The sequence below is a fragment of the Acartia tonsa genome, chromosome 12 (assembly GCF_053477335.1).
Source record: "Acartia tonsa isolate MP-2025a chromosome 12, ASM5347733v1, whole genome shotgun sequence".
NCBI classification, from domain to species: domain Eukaryota; kingdom Metazoa; phylum Arthropoda; class Copepoda; order Calanoida; family Acartiidae; genus Acartia; species Acartia tonsa.
The window spans coordinates 35,553,356-35,575,315 of NC_137271.1; the positions used below are offsets into that span (position 1 = coordinate 35,553,356).

Sequence of the window (21,960 nt, forward strand, 5' to 3'; positions counted from 1 at the left end):
AAAAAAAAAGTTGATACAACTTCTTTTCAAGAGTTAAGCCCCTAGAAATCACTACTTCTTTAGATTATAAATATATTCATAAGTATTTTATATATAGGTAGTAAAATTACACCTTTATACTTAAAAGTTAGAAATATGGATGACAAAGAATTGTTAATTTTTTCAAACTATAATTTTTTTCTAACAATGCTATAATTTTAAAATTAGCATTTAACTTTTTTTTGGCAGGTAATATCATATAATCTGTCTGTTTTCAAAACTTTTTAAAAACCTTCTTAAAAGCTCCATTCAGTAATTCTGGTCCGGGAAATCCAAAGTTTGTCGTAAAACCGCGCTAACCACGTACTTTCAAAACAGCTAAAAAGAATATTTTTAATAAGCATAATTATGTACATAAGTTGTGTATATAGCACTAAATAAATAACAATATTTTTGATAAGAAAAAAAGAAGAATATAAAATAATGAATTATATTTTTATTTTATTTTGATGTATTAAATTTTGAAGGATGATTTGAATATGAAAACTTTACAAAAAAATATAATTTCGTACAGACAGACAGACAGACATAGCCTAGTTACATAGTATTTTAAATTAGTTTGAAAAAGTTTAATTACTTTTATTTCCATTTGCTGTTTTTAAAACCACAATCAAATGAGAGAGAAAAATAAAGTTGGGAGAAAAAGAGAAGAAAAGAAAGCAGAGGGGGAAAGTAGCTGAAGCAGTTGTGTTTCACCCAAAGAGAACTGACTCAGTTCTAAAACAACAACATCACGGAAAGACGTGAAAATTCTTGCTATAGTTCAAAAAGTGTTTACTCTTTAGCAGTGAAAAAGTGGGGGATGGAGAATTCCCCCCCCCCCCCTCCTCCTCTCTTCTCTCCTTTTGTGCCTAAATCACGCCGCTGGTGCAAGTTTACTTTATTGACGTCATAATTGAGTAAGCTGAACGCGCGGAATTAACAAACGCGCTTCTTATACTTGCTTCTGTGCTTAAGTTACCCACTCGTAGATTTTTTGTTTTTACAAAAATTAATTTCGGATTATTGTCAAATTAAAAAAGATATTTTATATCAGTTAAGCTAATAAGAAGTTAAAAAGTTATTGAAACTACCTTATTTAATGAATTCTTGATAAAAATTTACAAGATCTTAAATAACAAAAACAACCTTCCAATTTATTTAGTAAAGTTTACTCAGAAGTCCAACGGCTTTTATTTAGGAATTTCCTTTTTATGAACATGTTTTCGTTTAAACCAAAAAAAATAACTTAAAATTGCTTAAAATCTTACATAGTCTGATAAATATATCTTTTTAAACCTAGTAAAAAGTGAAAATACTTGTTGTTTTAAAAAAGTTTTTAAAAACTTTTTTTGCTCTCCAACTAAAGGTAGATAGTGTTATTAGAATAGTGTTATATTCTATTTTGGTTTCAATTTTATGCTTAATGTTATTGTTGGTTAAAATGTCGACGAAAAAATCTTAAAATTAGATCAAATAACAGTTAAGGTAAATGTTTAGTAATTAACAAAGTTAAATAAACTAATTTTATTTTTTATATTTTAACTAGTTGCTTCACCCCAAGTCTCTATGGGAGGACGTGGAGGTTAGAAAAATAGTCTAAAAAGCTTTTTTAAAATGTACTACCAATTCTGACCTGCAAATTCCGAGACCTTTAGCTTCAGACAAAACAAAACCTTATTACTTTATATTATAGGATAAATCTGAAATATTGACGAAAATTCAATTATTTTATTACCATTATGGCAAAAACATCCCTTTAAGTATTATGGCATAATAGAAACGACCAAGAAGCCACCACTCTGAAATGATCTAACAATATTTTTTCGAAGATTTTTAAAAATTCAATGCCCGTCCGTGGATTTTTTTCTGTCGTTAAAATTGTTTTCACGGATTTTTGGATAAGTATTGGCGTTGTTTATTATGCTGTAAAAAATGTTAATAAGAAAATCAGAAAATTCCTAAAATTAACTCTTGGTAATTGTAAGAAAAGTTAGAGGCAATTTTTTTCTTTTCTTTTTGTTCCATATCCCTTACATTGTTAAAATGCAATTTTACTTTTAATAAAAAATACTTGGGGGAGTAAAGGGGTGGGTGGAGATTAAAAGTGTTCGTTCAATCAAGTTAATATTTTATTTCCTAGTTACTTAGTGATGTAGATTAAATGTTTATTTTACTGAAGAAAATATGCTGTTTCTCATGAAAAGTTGGCTTTTAAAGCAATAATTGAACCTACACATTAAATAACTAATCTTTTACTTTAAAGCAATATCTTTTAACATTACATTTTTAATCTTTAAGTACGTTTTTTATATAGATTTGCATTTAATTTTCATACTATCTTTCGTTTTAAGTTTATTGATTTACTTTTTTTTTTGAAAGGTTCTTTTTTTATAAATGCATTAAAAGACTAATTGTCATGTTACTTGTTTTATTGTATTCCGGACATTAGAAATGTATTATTGTGTTGATATAATTACAGCACAAAAATGTCTGCTTTTAGGGAGGGAGGGGACATTTTTCTGTTAATTAGACCCCAAAGTTTTGTAATAATATTTTCTTATTCGTAAAGACAACTTTAGGGACCTTTAGTGTTCCATCATTTCAACATTTTAATTGTAATCTACTGATGGGATAATATTAATTAATTTTGTGTATCATAAATGGGGATGTACATTAATTTATAGGCCATTATCTTATCCCTTTAATCCCTGGTCTGTTCTGGATATTTTTTATTCTTGCTTTATTTAAGCTGTTTTTTTATTAATACATTTACATAAGATTATTATTACTCATTATGTGATTTAATCGGTCCTTTTCTATTATGTTAGGATATACTTTGTAAGATTGACTTCTGAAATACCACGTGAAGAATCTTTTTAACTATATAGTTTAAGTTAATTTTTCCATCTTTCTAGATTTACTCTCATGCTATATGATTTAAATTTCCTACTTTAATGTGCAGATTTAGTTTAAAGCATTAGGTCTGTCTGTATATATTATTCAATTTTGTACATGCTACTTATGAATGTTGTCATCCTTGTTAATATGTTATCTTTATAGTTTTCATTAATGCAGAAGAGGATTAACTTTATTGACAAAATAATGCTCTTTTTTCTATAGGCTTAATAAATACACAAGAAAAAATGTTTTTTTTATGCATTAAATAATAACTCGGATCAATGAAACAAATTAACTTTCATCTAAGTTTGATTTTAATGTCATAAAAATGACAATATTAAGAAATAGTTATTAATAAATTAATTAATGATTGGGACAAATAATTTCCCATTTCTTTATTCAAGACAGACAAAATAAGTTGTAGAATATATTCATTGGTCGGGAGATCTGAGGTGGATTCGTAAAAAAAATTACCCCACTAATTGCTTAGTGGGGCAAAATTGTTTTCGTGAAAAATCCTCCAAAATCACATAAAAAATCTACAAAAATTAAATAAAATCTTATTTCCATAACCCTTCTATGATTCTGTTTATTTTTTGTTGATTTTTAATGTGATTTTGGCGGATTTATCAAGAAAACAAATTTGCCTTACTAAGCGATTAGTGGGGCAAACTTTTTCTAAGAATCCACCTCTGGACTTGAAGTTTTAGAAGCTTATCTCCCTCTTCCCACGAATCATTGTAGACGGACATATCAGCGGACATCGGACAAAATCGAATTATAGATTAACTTCGAATTCTTAAAAAAGTAAAATCTCGTAAAAATTATAATAGAAAACCAACATCCTGTTAAAATATGGATGCTCTCCCCCAAAAGTTTATTTTAAGTACTGACCCCCCTATACCTTATTTTGAAATAAATTTAATTTAAGGGGGATGATATGATATGATATATATAATAACTGTATTAACGATAGTAAAAATTTTGAAATACATACATATGCCTAACCCATACGGGGAGCCCTAACCCTGCTTGGCTATCAAGTAATCAATGTAACCAAACCGTACATAAAATAAAAAGACAACGAAAAAAATTTCAACCTCTAATTGTAATCTACAGAAGGTGTAATATTGTTTATCGTCATTGGGGATGTACATCAATTTATCGGACATTGTCTTTTACTTTAAGATCCTGCGCATATAGAGGGAAACCACCAAAATACGTCCTAAAAGTTGAGTTACTACTACTAAACCAATATTTGTTCTTCAAACTTTTATTATTATATAATTTTTATGACTTTCTGAAACAGCTAGATACATGGATGGTTTACTGTGTTTTAGGGGGAATTCTTTATTTAAACACTTATAACATAAATATAAATGGTATATCGTTTACATCTCAGCAATATTTTTTCTCCCAAAAATATGTTAATAAAATCATGTTTTCTATCTAATCTTTTAACAAGTTACATATTTACAAAATTTGCTCTCAATACACAGGCATCAATTTATGTAACTAACTATGATAGCCACCCTAAAGTACAAATTAATATAGGGTTGCTTTCTTTAAGACAAACAAACGTAGTTTTTATAAAACAAACATACGTTTTGTATCCGTTAGAAATTCGGCGTTAAAATTGTTTTTTTCTTTATATAAGGCATCTTTATTTTTAGTTGCTAAACTTTTGTTAAGAAATAAGGAGCTAAGGGAATAGCTTATACATATTAAAAATAGTTACCTTTTTACTTGTAAAACTATTTAAATTGATAGACTAAACTAACCATTTTATTATATCGAATTTGCATCCGGTTTTTTATTTAATTTTAATAGCTAAAAACCTGTCCAGGACCTAAATAAAGCTTTAAATTACTTACATATAAGAAGCAAACATTATAATGCTCAAAGACGTCCAAGAGTTTGGGCGACGGGGTATTTATCCCCTTAAACCTTTAAAACCCTTCATTTTACCCCTCCCCAGTCAAAATAAAAAGCTTGGACGTCGCTGATACTACTTTAATGGAAGGATTTTTAATAATTAAAAGTCAGACATCATTAGTATTTACATTTACAAATGAAACAATATTTTAATTGTTGACATTTACAAATAAAAAATAAGTATGATTTATTTTGATTTAATTGAAGTACTTCAAATTTTGAAAAGGTTTAAAATATCCACTTGACCCTTTTAATGCTTATTAAAACATACTTTTAGATAATAAAGTATTGATATATATTATACAATACAAAGTACAGATGTTTAATTTTTGTAGATTTTCAATGTGAATTTGGTGGATTTTTCACGAAAACAATTTTGCCCCACTAAGCGATTAGTGGGGCAATTTTTTAAAAAGAATCCACCTATGTTCTCTCAATCGTTGACCACTAATTGTAATCTACAAAAGGGATAATTTTGCGTATTATCATGGGGATGTAAATCAATTTATCGACCATTGTCTCATTTCATAAGATATTTGAACGTTAAGCATTTACATTAGTCAAATACTTTTTAAAAGTCAAACCATATGAAATTAAAGCATAAATATTGCAGATGTGAATGTTTAACAACTAAACGTAAAAACGTGCATCATTTCAAATTAAAATCTGATGTACATATTATAATGGAATATGACAGACTTGCAAGATACACACCACAGGGCCACAATTACATGCAGGTAGGGTATATTGTAGAGATGCTTCGCTCATAAAAACATATTTTACATTTAAGAAAGGATGTAGAATATACGTGGATATTATGACAGGGGGAAAATTGTGTTATAGTTAGGTTGCTATTTCTCCTGTCAATTGTTGGTCAGCCCGTTTATCCAGTAAGAGGAGAGGGGGTTGTGAAAAGGGGGGATGGGATCGTTATTTTAGCCCGCTATAGGTATAACTTTATTAGATAACATGATAATCTAGTGTAAGATCCATGTGATAAGTTTATTCATTTAAGGAGTATTTAAATCGATAACTGTGCCGTTTTCATGCAGCTACCTTCTAGCGGCAGCTGGATTTCTATAGACAAAAAACTGCTGCACTAGGCAGCTAATTCTGCAACAACAAAAAAATGCAATGTAAATATAAATGAAAGGTCATACGAACTTCAAAATAAATTAAAACTAGTTGCTTATTTTAAACGTATTGACTTTGGACTTTTGAAAAAAACCATCATTTATGACGTCTATGTATTGTATGTTGATATGTTTTTATCTTTTTTTCCAATGATTCCATAATGATTTAAATCCGGGTAACAACTTTACTGTTTGGATGAGTAGCATTTCTATATGTAAGTTCTTCTTATATTTAAATCTGACTTTTAGAGCACAACAAATTTCCACCTTTATTTGAAATGATTTGAAGGATAGTTTTTCATTTACTTCTTTGGGTCAGGTTTGGTTAGGTTGTTTTGGGGGCTGAGTGGCCCCGTAGGATTAAAACAATGTAGGTATAGACCCAGCATGGTTAGTGCTTCCCGCAAGGGTAAAGCAAAAAAAACCTCCCCCCTTATTTTTAAATCAGGGTAGGAATTCAGTGCTCGATAGGCACTTTAAGGGAAAGAACCTACATGTTTAAAACAGATGTGATAATCAGCACATAAAAAAATATTTGCCAAAAATCCACTTAGTGATTTTCTCTATAAAACTTTTTTCGCTCGTTATCGCCTCGAAATTTGGAAATTCAATTGTTCTTTTTTTATAGTTTTCAAAAGTAAATAAAAGGGTAGTTTACTTATTCATTTAATTTGACATTTTGTTATTCTTTTTAGTTAATTACAATTAAGTAAATGAAAAGGATATTAATTACTTAAAAATAATTTTGAACATAACATACGCTTTGTTAAAAATTTTACATGAAATAAAAATTTAATTTCTTTTAATGCAATTTTGATATTATACAAATTGCAAAATGTCTATTGCATAAAAAAAATAATCATAATATTTTAAAGTCAGTTGAGACCATAGCTTCCAGGGGCTCTTTTTTTACAAGGGGCAAGGATGGGGACCAAGACTTATATTTGATAATGAAATAGCCTAAAACCATTCTGATACCCATCTGATCCTTCCCTATAATGAAGTTCTCAAAAGGCTCAATAGTTAGCGAGATCTCAACGGACACACAAAAGAACATTACTACTTTATAATACACTCGGATTGGAAATGATAGAACCTTATATCTCAAAATAAGTTCCACAAGATTTGTCAAATACGCAATTTATCAATCATAAAGTTTTAAAAAGGTCAAATAATCAATATTGACGCAAATAGACTAACGTATAGAACCCATTTATAGAAAAGCCTTAGCTTTAAAAAAGGTGTTAAATGTTGCATTTTATCCAAATTTCTAAGATTAGGTCATTTCTAAAAATATTCAAGTTTTCATTATTATACAACAAAAATAGAATTTTTTTATATAGCTCTCTTAATTACTTACTAGTAAAGGTACAAAGTGAATGACCACTGACATTGATAAACATTCTATAAAGTTTTAAGTAGTACACATTTTTTGTCTGAATCTTAAGATTTTAATAAATACTTAACCGATTGACTTCTACTTTTGAGGGAAGCTTCACACAGCTCTCGGGATGGTTTTATGCATAATTTATTTTATTAAAGTCTTGGTAAGGTTTTAGGCTATGTTACAGTCCCAGAAACTACTTACTCGTATAAAGAGCACCTAGATGCTAGGGGCGTAGCCGCTAGTATATGTAACAAAAAAGATTTTTTTTACTTCGCGCAATTTTCCGAGTTATGTACTTTTGTACAGACAGTCATCATATATTATTTATATAAGAATGAAGATAAAAACACATTTAACATTAAACTTTTCCGCCAGTAAATTTTTTGAGATTTTATAATGTAAGGCACCATAAACATATTACCTTAATATGTAAAAATAAACAGTATATATTTTTTGAAAATGGAGACAAAATGAGTTTCTTAATGTTTATATCTATCCACGTGAATGATAAAATTTAGTATAACGTCATACTAAACATTGTTATCAGTGTCAGCAGCACTCAATATACTTATATACGCAAAGTGATAATAATGCTGCCAGTAGTTACTTAATTATTCTTATACATAAAGTTATCCTACATTTATATTCTTCAAATTTGGTTTAAATTGATGTTAAATTCTAATTGTTACAGATGAAAGGTAAGTTGGAAGGGTTTTAGAATGTATATTTTTCTCAATAGAATGCTTTAATTGTTATCAATAAAAAAATTGTAAACTTTTTTTACTTGCAAATGATTCCTGCAATAAAATTAACTAACTTGATTAAGGCTATGTCAAGTAGTAAAATATCTATTTTTCAAAGAGGAAAGGGACATTGGACTGTTAATACTTTGGTTTTCAAAGTTTTGTAACACTATCGTTATTCGTTGGCTCAAATCATACTGTACGTTTACTGAATTTTGTTTGATTCGTTACAAACAAGTAATGTCCAAACATTTTCAACTAATAATATTTTTTCCAGAATGAGCAAATTTGTTTCATCATCATTCGGGATGTAAATAAATTTATCCATCAATCTGAGAAAAGTTTATGAAAAATAAATTAAAAGTAAACAAAATAGAGCGGGCAGGGTTAAATCACTGCATGTCCACGTAGTGGAGACCCTGTGTCCACTTTTAATTGGAATTTTGAATACCAGCAAATAAAATCGAAAATATTGACACAGCCAAGTCGTTACAAAAGAGTTGGAAACAATTTGCTAGCTGACGAATAAGGTCCTAACCAAAGGACCCAGGTAGTTGTTTGGGTTATACATCTATTCTTATACATTTATTGTTTTAGATGATGCATCTGGTGCCTGCACACAAACAAAGAGTTGAATTCAACAATACACAACATTTGGATCTTCACATTCTTGATTGTCGGGTAAGTACGTCTGTCTCCTTTTTTTGTACAGTAGCGACGCTCCTTCATATGTGTAAATCATGAGTTAGTTGGTATTTTCAATTTTTATTGAAAGTTAGTAGATTAAACCAGGGATTTAAAGGGATAAGACAATGGCCGATAGACTGATATAAGACACAAAATTACCCCTTCTGTGGATTAAAAATAGTGGACACTCAACCATTCAAAATTCAGTAAAGTCCCCAAAGTTAAAAGCCAATGCATTGGAAAGCGTTATTATAAAACTTTAGGGACTATAGTGAAATAAACAATCCATTGTCCCATCTTTCTTTGAGATTGAACCCCTTTAGGGTGTTTAGGGTAAGAGGGGTACATCGCTCAAAAACGGTCCAAATAAACGTTGAGTAGATTATTTTTATAAATTCATGTTTAATCTTGAAATGCAAGTATTAACATTTAATGTGATGTCACCTTTTGTTAGCGCAGCTACTCTACAACTAGGGTGTGTCTGTATGTCCGCGACAATGCAAAGAAACGAAATATACTTTGTACATTTATTATTAATTGACTATGTTACATTTAGATATAACATTTAAGCACTATAACTGTATTATAATTTACTTTTCAATTTAAAGTCTGAAAAATTCAATTTTCTGAACTGCGCTATTTATGGGCATTATTGATCTTGTATTTATTACAAAGATAACATTTTTCATATCTTTTTATCTTTATCTTTCAGAATTTCTATTTATGATTTGCAAAAAAGAGATTTTTCCAGGGTCAATAATAATTTATCTTGGATCAAGTCAGAATTGTGAAGTAAGGTCTTTTTCAATTATTATAAACGGCCAAACGTCGATTCAGATTATTGGATGAAAAGTTTGGACAGTGCTGGTTTAAATTCAACCAATCAAGATTTTATAAAAGCACTCAATGTTTGTCAACCAACGTTGTTATAAAACATTGGGTACTTATGTTCCTAAACCAGACTTGATCCATGTTTTCTTATCAGTAAACAAATAAAAAATTATTTTTATGATTTCTTGAATTCATAATTTCTTAAATAATAAAATTATTTTAACAAAAAATAAAAGTTTATAAAGTATGTTTTAAACCATCTTAATTTATTTGGATTATTTATAAGGGGGTTTAATTGTTGTTTATTATTAATTAGTTTTATATAAAAAATTTAATTTAAATCTAAATATAAAGGTTCATTATACAGAGATTACATGTTTATTTTTAGTTTAATACGTCTAAGATAAACATAATGACAACAAGGTAACCGGACAAAGTGTCTCAAAAATCAGCCATGTGACGTCAAAAAAAATGAGGGAGATGAGAGGAGAAGTAGGAATGAAAACCCATAAAATACCTCATTTTTATGACGTCACATGGGTGATTTTTGAGACACTTTGTACAGTTACACAACAAGGACAATTTTTGGTGCTTTTCCTGAAAAAAATATGCGAGCACAAAACCCTTTTTCCACCTTATTTTTAAAATAAATTGAAAACACCTTCTCTGTATACAACATAGCATAACATAACCTAAAGTAAAACAAACATAATGTTTTTATTTGAACAGACATAGTCCATAAATTATTAAAAATTTAAATTCGTCATCAAAGAAGAAATTACCAAAATTATTTTGTTTTCTTTTTAAGCAAAAAGAAAGCATTTTTAAAAAGCAAAGTTTTTTTTCAGTTGCATTTAATTTGAGCAAATGATTGTTTTTTTAGGATGATGAAAAAAAACAAGGCTCTCGAATTAAGTGTCCTTTCATCTACGCAAAAAAGTCATACTAGCGGATAAAAGAATGTGGAAGCATGAAAAAAGCTAAACCATAACTTCGTGCCTAAAGGGAATTAGCCTATTATCTATAAACTTCTCATGAATTTTTGATGGTTTTGCAATATATTCAGTTTTTTGCGAATAAAGTCGTATTGTGAAGTCGTATAAACACCGCTGAATTTGACCTTTGCCATTTCGGTTAAACAAAGAATGGTTGTTGTTCGGTGGGGGGGGGGGGGGGGGGGGGGATGGAAGCAGGGAAACAAAAGAGAATGAGGGGCAAATGCATTGGCATCTTTTTTTTAAGTAGTGAAGCTACTTTATAATTTACTTTGTCTGTCCTTCCTTCCGTAAATTCTTAATGGTATTGGGCAAATGTGATTTTCTCGGCTGCTATTTAACATAGACAGCTTAAATTTTTATTGATCATTCTCTGTACCAATGAGCAGTCAGTATATAATTTACTTGGTCTGTCAGTTATGCTTCAAAGACTTAATATTTTTTTTTATAAAGATTTCGTGATTTTCTTTAAATCAACGTATTTTCCTCTTTCATTTCTTTTTATGACAACTGAGCATCTGATCTGTAACTCACTTTGTCCGTTTGTCCAACCACAATTTTTTGTGCATTACTTCTTATGGATGTTGTCATGCTTGTTTTAAGATGAGAAACAATTTTAAAATAGTTTGCTTTCTTTAGGCTTTTTTTTTTACATTGTTAGGATATTTTCTAAGGCTATTATCATAGTTCACCCGTTTATATAGCGAAAACAATATTAATTATCAGTTTAAAATTTTTTTAGTTTTTACTTACAACTTTTATTTGCTGAACTAAGTAAGAATGATTTATTTTATTATCGATAAAGTTGAAAAATTATTTAAAACGCACATAAATATTATTAAACTTAATTAAACAAAGTTTAAGTTGAGTTGTGCCGAATTTCGAGTGGGTCTTTGAATATTAGCCGATAGCGCCGGAAATATTACCTAGCAGACGAAATAGGTCCATAACACTGCATCCAGGTAGTTAACTGGATTATACAATATCTGTACTCGATAAATTTATTTTTTCTCTTGCAGGTACCCAGCCCGTGTCCCTCCCCCGAGTACCTGAGCTCTGGTGCGACCATGTTCAGTCCTGGCAGCTCTGCAGCTGCCCCTGGCGGTCAGACAGCCCCTGCCGACCTGTCACACAACTCTTCTCTTTCAAAGGAATGTTCCGTCATTTTTATTATTTAATAAACTACAGGAGAAATTATTAACATCTACATGCGGCGAAGCATATTTGATTTGTTCATCTTGAAAATACACTTTAGTCAGAAACTTTCAAGGAAAAGACAATGGACAATGAATTGAAAAACTTAATTCTTCTGTAGATTAAATTATTGGTTAGAAAGTTTGGACACCTTTAGTTTTGCAAATCAATTTTAGGTCAATTAATTATAGTGTAGTTTTGGGTACTAGTTTGATTTTCAGTCCAATTTCCGTTCCCCAATTAGTACTGTAAGATTGAAAATGACCGAATTATTAGGAGGTATGCGGGAACGGGCACACAAGCCTGAAGGAGAGCCTGGCCCACCATCCCAGCCACGCCAGCCTCCTACATCACAGACAGATCTCACCAGCTTCTCCCCTGTCATGCTATTCCCCCACACCCAGGTATGATTATTTGTTGTAAGCTAAAGTTGAAGTTCATTCGCTCAGGTTTTATAATCATGAAAATTTTGTTTTTAATTCCAAGATTATAACTAATAGGAATGGGTGGCTTTGTGCTGTTGTTATAAATGCGATTCTACAGATTAAATATTGCCAATCTTAAAGTGAATGCAAATTTCTCAAGTCATAAATTGAGTAAAAACCTTTCCCTTACATTATTAAAGCAAACTATTAGAGACAGTTTTTGGTCATTGATCTATAATAGGAGGATATCTTTGAAAAAGTAATTTTAAGACAGACTAATTAGAGTGCTCAATGTAATGATAAAAGGATGAAAAATATTGTTCTTGTTAAAGAAGCTACTCTATAACTCAGAATATATACTAGATAAGTTACTTTATGTTGAATTAGCTTCTGATATTTTATATGAAGATTCCTATGAACAACTGTCATCTAATATTTATAAGTATAACTGTCAGTCTTTGACCTCACAGGAGAAGAAGGATTTTAGTTTCTATGCTTCGCAACTGTTAAATGTGTCGTCACATTCTTGTTATATTTCTATTTTATACAATATTATCATTTTTATAATTTATGGATGGTTTTGAATTTTCCATTATATTACATATTGAGAAATATATTCATATTTTAACCCATAGAAAATATTTCTTAATATTAGTTTTGTGTTATTCCACAAATAAACTTTCCATAGTTTATTTTCTTTTTAACAATTCGTACTTTAATAAACTTTTATTTTCTTCGATCATTTTATCATTGAGATTGTATGACCAAAATAGGCTAAAACCACAAAAAGACCTAAAATAAGCAACTATGAAAAAGTATCTAACTGTTTAAAACCTTTAAAGATCTTAAATTACAAACAGACAACCAAGACTTTGATCTTTGAATATGATAATACTAGAGTTGGCTCGATATAATTATTTCCCTATTGGCTAGTTTTCTTTATGCATATCTATTTCTCAATAAATCTATTTTCCTCACCCGGCATTACTATCTAAAAGAAAGTAAATATTTAATAATCTAAATGATTTTAAAAAGATTTTTTAACTTATATTTTTTTCTTTACAATACCATCACCAAAGGGTTAATGATGATGATTACAATTTTAGTTTAATATTTGAACACACAAAGTGTCGCCACAATCGAATTCTTTTAAAATAGAGTTTTCTTAGATTTATTATATTATAAATCTAAATTTTCTTTTTTTATGATTAGAAATTAAATACATTGATATAAGGTAAATAGCAACATGAAATTAAAAAAAGGAATTTATTTTTAATAAAGTAAAATAATGGGTCTTATCGTTCTGGGCAATGAGAGTTTATTATGGATTATTGGAGCACTATGAGTTTTAAACAAATATTCCTTGGAAAACTTGAGCTCGTTTATAGACATTTATTTCCTATATAGATCTGACATGGATCTTGAAGCAATTAAACAGGCCGTTTTGTACATGGAAGATTTCATTAAATAAAAGTTATCGCAAATATACTTAGTAAATGATCTAACTTTAATTTCAGAGAGCGCAGTCTTTCTTCAAACCTGGTCGAACCGTTGGACCTGGGTGACATGAGTTTGCACCATCACTCTCCCGCGCACGCGCACCAACACTCGCAGTCGCGTAGCCACAGCACCATAAAGAGGGAGGAGTCAACTGACGGGATGGATATGGATTTGTCCACCCCCACCAACTTTCCAACACGTAATCCTTTTTCTACAGGTAGAATTTTTCGGTAGTTTTCCTAGATTTTCTGACAAATTATTCTTGCTCTTTGATATATTTTTCATCACAACTACCCTAACTTAATCTTTTTATGTCAATTATATTTTTGCTTATTAGCTATTCTAATTAAAAGAAAATTAACAACTTGTAACTGCATTAGGTTTAAATTCAACTTTATTAACAAAACCGTAATTTTTTTCTTATTTTAGACATGCTAGACGCACAAATAAGCAGCATAAAGCTAGAGCCCATGGATCAGGATGGAGGGGGGTCAATGCTCGCCCCGCGCACCGACATGCCCCACCCCGGGGGGAGGTCCCTATTCTCCCACTATGATTATGATAGTGCAGTGCTTATCAAACAAGAGAATACCATACTTAAACAACAGTTGCAGGTGCGTAAAGTTCTGGAAGAATCCCAATTGACTAGGATAGATTATTATACCAATACAGTAAAACAATAGAGGTGGACCATGGATTTTAAATTGGGTCTTTGAGCATCGTAAATATTAATACAGCCAAGTTGCATCAAAAGAGCAATATGGAATTTGCTAGCTCTCGAAAAAGGTCCCCAAGACCGGGGCCGGGTAGTTGTCTGGGTTATACATCTATACTTATTACATTGGTTATTTAATCCTTAATTTTCATGTAGTTTGGACACTTTACATAGATAAATGAAAATTTATTCTCACCCCAATTTTTCCAAGCCATACGAGTTTAAAACTTATAATTATCAGTCCATTTTTCCCTCCCTCCTTGCTTATTAATCAAAATTGAATTTGAAGTCATATGTTTTTTATTTGTTAAATTTTCCGCTATTTTTTATTTGTTTAGTTTGTTTTGATGCCATTAACTTTTTCTTAGAATTTATTAATTTACCCTACAAAAAAGTTACTTCTTAAAACTTAGCGGGTTTTAATTGAATCTGTACATTTAATCAAGAATTTGTTTAATAAAGAAAAAAAATGTGTATAATTAACATTAAGAAAAGAATAAAAAAGGAGTGTAAAAAGAGTAAGAGAAATGAAGATTTTGAGTAGCTCTTTTTAGATAGAAATTTGGTGAATTGGAGGGGGGGGGGGGGGTTGACAACAAAAGTATGAATAGCAAATGGCCCGTTACATACAAAAAGAATGGTCGACAGATATATTTGACATCTATAGAATATTTGCCAATAAAAAAGTGCATGTCTTGAAATAACAAAACACTTTTTATAATTTCTAAATGTTAATTTTATAGGACACTTCATTTCAATCAAAATACAATCTGAAGCCATTCACAATTGGTGAGATGCATGGTTTTGTTGTACATGATCATCATATTGACCAGGTATGCCAGGTTTTAACGCTATTCTCATAATTTGGTTATGTATGACAGGGAAGTTAGTTCTTTTTCGTTTTTCTGTTGTTTTTATTGTCATGTATTACTTTTTTTCTCTTAGTTGTATTGTAAAGTTTATTGTTCTAGTTTTAAATGAAAAATTATTAACATTTTTCAGAAGTTGCATAACCGGTCCTTATTGTCAAACTGCAGTAAATATAGTAATTTTCCCAATAAAAAATTTTTATTATTAGATGTAAATTCTAAAATATAGGAGGAATACGTTTAGAAAAATATTGCAAAAACTTTAATAATGTTTATGCTTCTCATGGAAAGGCTCAAAACTTTCTGATTATCAACACATATCTTAAATTATAAAATTTAATGATGTGTGTTTTTACTTCAAATCACCACTAAAACCAAAATTTCTAATTATTTTCAGTCCAAGAAGAGCCTAAGTTCTGGCGGTCAGCAGGCAGCCAGTATGCAGTTGGAGGACCTCCATCCCAAGCTTGGAGCCAGGAGGTCAGCCGTGGAGGTAGCCAGACAACTAGCTAAAGAAGGGCTTCTCAGACTGGATGAAGACCTCAAGGAATTTTTTTCATCTTTTAACTCGAACGTTTATAAGATTTAATTATTGCTAAAGACATTTATCGGGTATAGTCCTTTCCACGACATCCCTCCATAAGGAGCGATTCTTCGTATTTTTCACAGTAGCTTTTCTCCTATTTCTAGCCCCTGCGGGGGGCTCTAACCCTGCGGGGCCAATTACCTAACCCTGTGGGGCAATCATCTAACACAATATAACCTAACCTAACCTAAAATAACCTATAAAAAGCCATTTTAAAAATACGAAGAATCGCTCCTTATGGAGGGATGTCGTGGAAAGGACTATACCCCATTTATCAATTTGAAAAATTGCTAATTTACAGCAATAATCCGTTTCTTATTTTTATACCTGCTGAAATTCATTAGCTAGAAATACATTAAAATAAGTGCTTTGACTTTAACAAAGCTTGCGACAAAAAAAACAAAAAAATAATTACCAATCTAATTAATTTTTCATCTAAAAATAATCTTTTACTAACAAAGAAAGTTTTTTGGTATTATTAAATGTAACTGTTATTTTTAGCACTAGCACTTGAGCCCCTAGCATCTCAGGGCTATGAACTCAAATGAGTAATAGCCTAAAACGTTGCCAAGGCTTAAATCATCTAGAGATAAAATAATATATAACCATGCCATGACCTATATAAAGCGTCGCTTAAGTGAACTCAATCAGTTCAGTAGTTGTAAAATCTTAAGCTTCAGATAATTGAAAAACCTTACTACTTTATTTAATTGGATAAACAAGATAAATGTTGGTAATAAAATTTTGAAATAAGTGTTTAAAAGATGAATTAATGAAATTATTAGGATGTGAAGCCAGTTCTTGATCAGATGCAACTACACATCAAAAAATATATTGAGAAGACTTGTGCCATTCTTAACATATCAAAAGGTTTGTCTTAATCATTTTTGATGGAAGCCTGCAAAGAATACACTACTTTAACTGATGAAAGACTGCCACAAGTAGACCCAATACAAAAGAATGGAAGCCTCAATAACATCATTTTTACACACAAGTATTAGGAATACACTTGTGGCAGTCTTTTAGTAGTTAGAGCGGTGTTTTCTTTGCAGGCTTCCTTTAACATATGAAAAGGTTTGCCATAACTATTATAAAACATATCATTTCCAATATCACTTTAGAGGTAAATTCACAGTTTGCTCAAGTTTCACACTCCCCTGGCATTCATAATTTATCTCATAACATATTAATATAAAGATGTATATATCAACATTCTATACCTTAAGCCTATTTCAAATATATCCAAAAATAGGATGAATAAGAAACCAAAAAATAGTTGTTTTTAATCTCTAGGCTTTTCAAACATAGATAAACATATACGTCAATCAAAAAATTATCAATATAAATCGATATATTATTACTTGGATACTGCACCAGATTTTCATGTATTCTGATAAAATGGTGCTTGCCTCCAGCTAAAATAACAAATCACCAAATCCTGACCAATAAATGAGGTCCATATTAGCAAGCTAATTTAAGGAAAAATTTTCCCCTGTCATGGTATCCACGTATATCCTATATCCATTATCCAAAAATTATCAATTAAACATAAATTTAAACACACACACATGCACGCATACAGACATACACACATAAGTGATCGAGCCGGATTTAAGGTTTTAAATGCCGGATGTATTTTCTCTTATCTATTTATTTTTTTATTCAAAATGACTTTTAGTTCATCTTTAACTCTTGAAGCCTCTAGGTAAAGAACTGAGGATATATTTTCAAAAACTTATTTCATATGCACTATAGTAAATGAATTTATTATTACCTGGATTACCATGTATTTAAGTAAAGTGAAACTTGTAGCTGGCTAAAATAACTACCCTCCCCATCCACCCCTTTTTCTCCTTTCTACTGGTTAAAAGAACTAACCACTAAATGATGTTATCCTCAATGTTATCAACCTAAATTGACGACATTTTTTACCCTGTCATAATATCCATGTATATTCTTCATCCACTCTAAAGAAATAGTTGTTTTGCATGTCTGATAAGATCTCGTAAACGACTGCACAGGTTGCGATATGATTTTCAGGGAAGCTTTATATTAAAATTAATCATGTGCTTAGGAGGGAGGAGGGGTTATGTAAACGCATCATTAAGATTGTACCAATAGAAATTTTAGACAAAGCTCAAATTGTGTCAAAATTCATCCATGTGACGTCATAAAAATGAGGGATTATCCACCTCCTTTGTAGTTATTTTTCTTTCCCACTTCTCCTCTCATCTCCCTCATTTATGACGTCACGTGGATCATTTTTAACACAATTTGGGCTTTGTCGAAATTTTATTTTAAAAATAACATAGCAATTTGAGATATTAATTATTTTTATTGTTATAGATCCTCGTAACTGGAGCACACCGAATGTGAAGTCCTGGCTGTTCTGGACAATACAGAAAGTTCCAAACCCACAGACTTCCATCAATATGGACAGGTGAAAAGATTTAACAGGTTTTAGGCTATTTTTATGTGATGGAGGGGGGGGGGGGATGATAACCCTCCATAATAAAGTCTAAAGAATTACTTATATTAAAGTAGCTGGAATAATCTATTTGTACATGTGAGGGGTAGGTTTTCTTTTCTTTTCTTGTAGGAGGGGGGAGAATGCTAGCAAAGACTTTTATTTATTTAACATATATAGTATTAGGTTCATGAAATGAATATTTACATATAAAACTATGTTAATAATGAACTTACTGCAAGTTCATTATTTAAAACTTTTATGTCTCGTATTATTTCATTAAAATTTAAATATTTCATAATGTTTCAAATATGTTGTATTAAAACTAAAATTTAATTTTAAACAAATTGAGAAATAATTTATTATTAGATGTTTTTGGCTAATTAAAAATATATTTATTTTTTATTATTATCGTTTACACAATAAGTTTAACAATAAACTAAATAAATAGCTAGAAAAATTCCAAATTATTTTAATTGTTAGTAAGATGATAATGTGTCTAAAACCGAAAGTTTTCGTTTAATCATTGTTTTGAACTGTTAGGTAAAGACATGGAAGGAAGGTTATATTGGACTGTTTAAGATACTAGTCCCCAAAGTTTTCTTATTCATGGGCTTAATAACTTTGGCGGCCTTTATTGAAAACAACAAAAAAGCCAAATTCTTTAAATTTCCTAGACTATTGGTGAGGTTTCATTAACCAATCAAGATATAGAGAAAAATTTAGAATATGAAAACCTTATCTTCTAAAGCTATCCTATGAAATTATAGTAGTTTGCCAAATGTACGTTTTCAGAACCCCATCTCCTAGTATAGCCTAGGAAATTCCATATGATTTTAATATTCAATTAACCCAATCTAACCTAACCTAACCTTTTTATTTTCAGCTGGAATATTGATGGAGAACAAATGTGGTCCTTCACCGAGGAACATTTCTTGTCAAGACTACCACAGGTTAGTTGCTACGCGTGTGGTAACATGACATAAAAATTGCGCGAAATGGCATCTTTATCGAATGCTAAATACATTCACTTTAGTTAGGAACCGGATTAGATTCTGGATCACTTACTAAACCGGATCATATCTAGAGATTTTATTGATTTATTTTCTTTTGTTATAAATTTTACCGTTCAAATCATTATATGTTTTTTTAGTCTGGGTCAGCTGTGTACGCACACTTCAACCTGTGGCGGTCAACCTGCGACGATGACTACATGCCTCCATCCGGCGGCCATCTTGTCAACCAGATGCTCCAATTCAGCGGTCAAATGATGATGGTTAAACCCGACCTGGACCTCTCCCCACCTCCCGCCCAACTGTCTGACCATCCCCACATGCCACCCACCTCCTCCTCGCTTCCCCCGCCGCCCTACTCCTTTTCACCCGTGTCAGCCGCCAACAATCCGCCCTCGCCGTATGGCGCCGCGGTAGCCGCCCAATCTGGCGGGACTTTTTCGCCTGACTCGGCGTATTGTTCGCCGCCGTCGTATCTGGAGCAGAGCAGACCGACAGACACAAGTATGGAGGATGAGGAAGGTAAGCATCGAGCACGCCAGGGATTTAAAGGGATAAGGGTGTCCCACAGTGTAGTGCTTAGCGTACTTTGCTATGGTTGGGAAAACCGAGTTCAAGTACCCCCCATAGAATTTGCACTTGGTTGACAAATGATGTTGCAATTTGTCAGATTATAATAACGTTACCTTCCCTGAAATTTGGAGATTTGTAGGAAGTTAGGATTCTACCAATCAAGCAGCTTTGACCATTCTTTCCCTCGCCCATGCTCCCTTTACTGCCTCTAAATTCCGTGCAAGCAAAAAAATAAACTGCTATAAATGTTACCAATTCAGAAAACCTAAAAAAATATATAAGAAGTATTTTTAAAAGATAGAAAAACACATTAACCTAAATAAATCTAAATTTACTAAAACTAAAATATATAAAGAGACTGGATAGAAATAATACATTTTTTCTTGAAAGGGAAGCCATTTAAAAGATTTTTGAATTTTTATTTTTACTGTGCTATTATTAATTATAAGATATAGATTATACAAGTACGACTATAAGTTTATAAAACTAGATTTAGTAAAGTTTATAAACTACTCAATAATGAGGTTAAGTTATTCTGTCTTGCGTATAAAATATTTTTAACAGAATATCAGTCTATTCTTTGTTTTGTCTGTCTGTCTTTCGGGAGTTTTAAATTCCATGGAGAATTTTTTTAAAATTAATTAGCATCTAATATATATCTCTTACTTTGTTTACCGTTTATCCTATTAAATAAAGTAGTAAGCTTTTTTTGTCTGTTGCCAAGGATCTCGCTAACCACTGAACCGAAATTGTTCTCCTTTACATTGAAAGTCCAGGGAAGGTTTTTAACTTTTTTTTTATAAATGGTTTTCCTTTACATTGAAGGTCCAGGGAAGGTTTTTAACTATTTTGGGGAGGGTACCTCTGACATTTATTGCCCCTAGAGGCCTCTAGGGGCGCGCCGCTAGTATTCAATACTAGAGTTGGCTCGATATAATTATCTCCCTATTGGCTAGTTTTCTATATGCATATCTATTTCTCAATAAATCTATTTTCCTCACCCGGCATTACTATCTAAAAGAAAGTAAATATTTAATAATCTAAATGATTTTAAAAAGATTTTTTAAATTATTTTTTTTTCTTTACATTACCATCACCAAAGGGTTAATGATGATGATTACAATTTTAGTTTAATATTTGAACACACAAAGTGTCGCCACAATCGAATTCTTATAAAACAGAGTTTTCTTAAATTTATTATATTATAAATTTAAATTTTCTTTTTTATGATTAGAAATTAAATACATTGATATAAGGTAAATAGCAACATGAAATTAAAAAAAGGAATTTATTTTTATTAAAGTAAAATAATGGGTCTTATCGTTCTGGGCAGTGAGAGTTTATTATGGATTATTGGAGCACTATGAGTTTAAAACAAATATTCCTTGGAAAACTTGAGCTCGTTTATAGACATTTATTTCCTATATAGATCTGACATGGATCTTGAAGCAATTAAGCAGGCCGTTTTGTACATGTTAAAAATTGGAAGATTTCATTAAATAAAAGTTATCGCAAATATACTTAGTAAATAATAGCTTCGGTATTAATGGATGTTGTCATCCTTGTATATTTGAAGAATAAATTTTTAATTTACTATTTGATTTTTTATATCAAATTAAAATATGAAACGCTTATACAAGTCAGATAATTGATTGGATAAAAAAATTATTCTATTATAAAACTAGATTTCTCTCTCAAAATAAGTAATAATATTTGTGATAACAATAGCGTATCTACTCTACTCTTTCTGTCTGTCTGTACTATGAATGAGTATAGGATATACGTGGATATATTAGCAAAGGAAAATTTATCGTCAGTTTAGCTTGCTAATGTGGACCTCATTCATTGGTCATATAGGTCATCCAGTAGGAGAGGAAGGGGTAATGGGGTGGATTTAGTGTATCGTATTTTAGCCAGCTGCGAGCATCACTTTATCAGAATACATAAAAATATGGTGCAACATCCAAGTAATAATATACAGGGAGTAA

The 21,960-nt window shown here is 30.7% G+C and overlaps 1 protein-coding gene across 5 annotated transcripts in view; it reads left to right on the top strand.

The window, feature by feature from the left end:
• The window catches only part of LOC145333075 (DNA-binding protein D-ETS-4-like), a 50,949-nt gene that overhangs the window by 22,414 nt on the left and 6,575 nt on the right, over window positions 1-21,960 (top strand). For 3 of the 5 annotated variants that reach the window (XM_080178224.1, XM_080178222.1, XM_080178221.1), the window contains exons 2-12: window positions 8,715-8,798; window positions 11,650-11,779; window positions 12,099-12,228; window positions 13,767-13,966; window positions 14,179-14,363; window positions 15,208-15,297; window positions 15,731-15,878; window positions 16,703-16,789; window positions 18,266-18,359; window positions 19,273-19,339; window positions 19,540-19,921. In XM_080178224.1, the coding sequence (XP_080034350.1) occupies window positions 8,715-8,798; window positions 11,650-11,779; window positions 12,099-12,228; window positions 13,767-13,966; window positions 14,179-14,363; window positions 15,208-15,297; window positions 15,731-15,878; window positions 16,703-16,789; window positions 18,266-18,359; window positions 19,273-19,339; window positions 19,540-19,921 (1,597 nt within the window). Of the gene's footprint in view, window positions 1-5,471; window positions 5,592-7,937; window positions 8,073-8,714; window positions 8,799-11,649; window positions 11,780-12,098; window positions 12,229-13,766; window positions 13,967-14,178; window positions 14,364-15,207; window positions 15,298-15,730; window positions 15,879-16,702; window positions 16,790-18,265; window positions 18,360-19,272; window positions 19,340-19,539; window positions 19,922-21,960 lie in introns of those variants that run through there. The other 2 variants (XM_080178223.1, XM_080178225.1) reach the window with 2 other exon arrangements.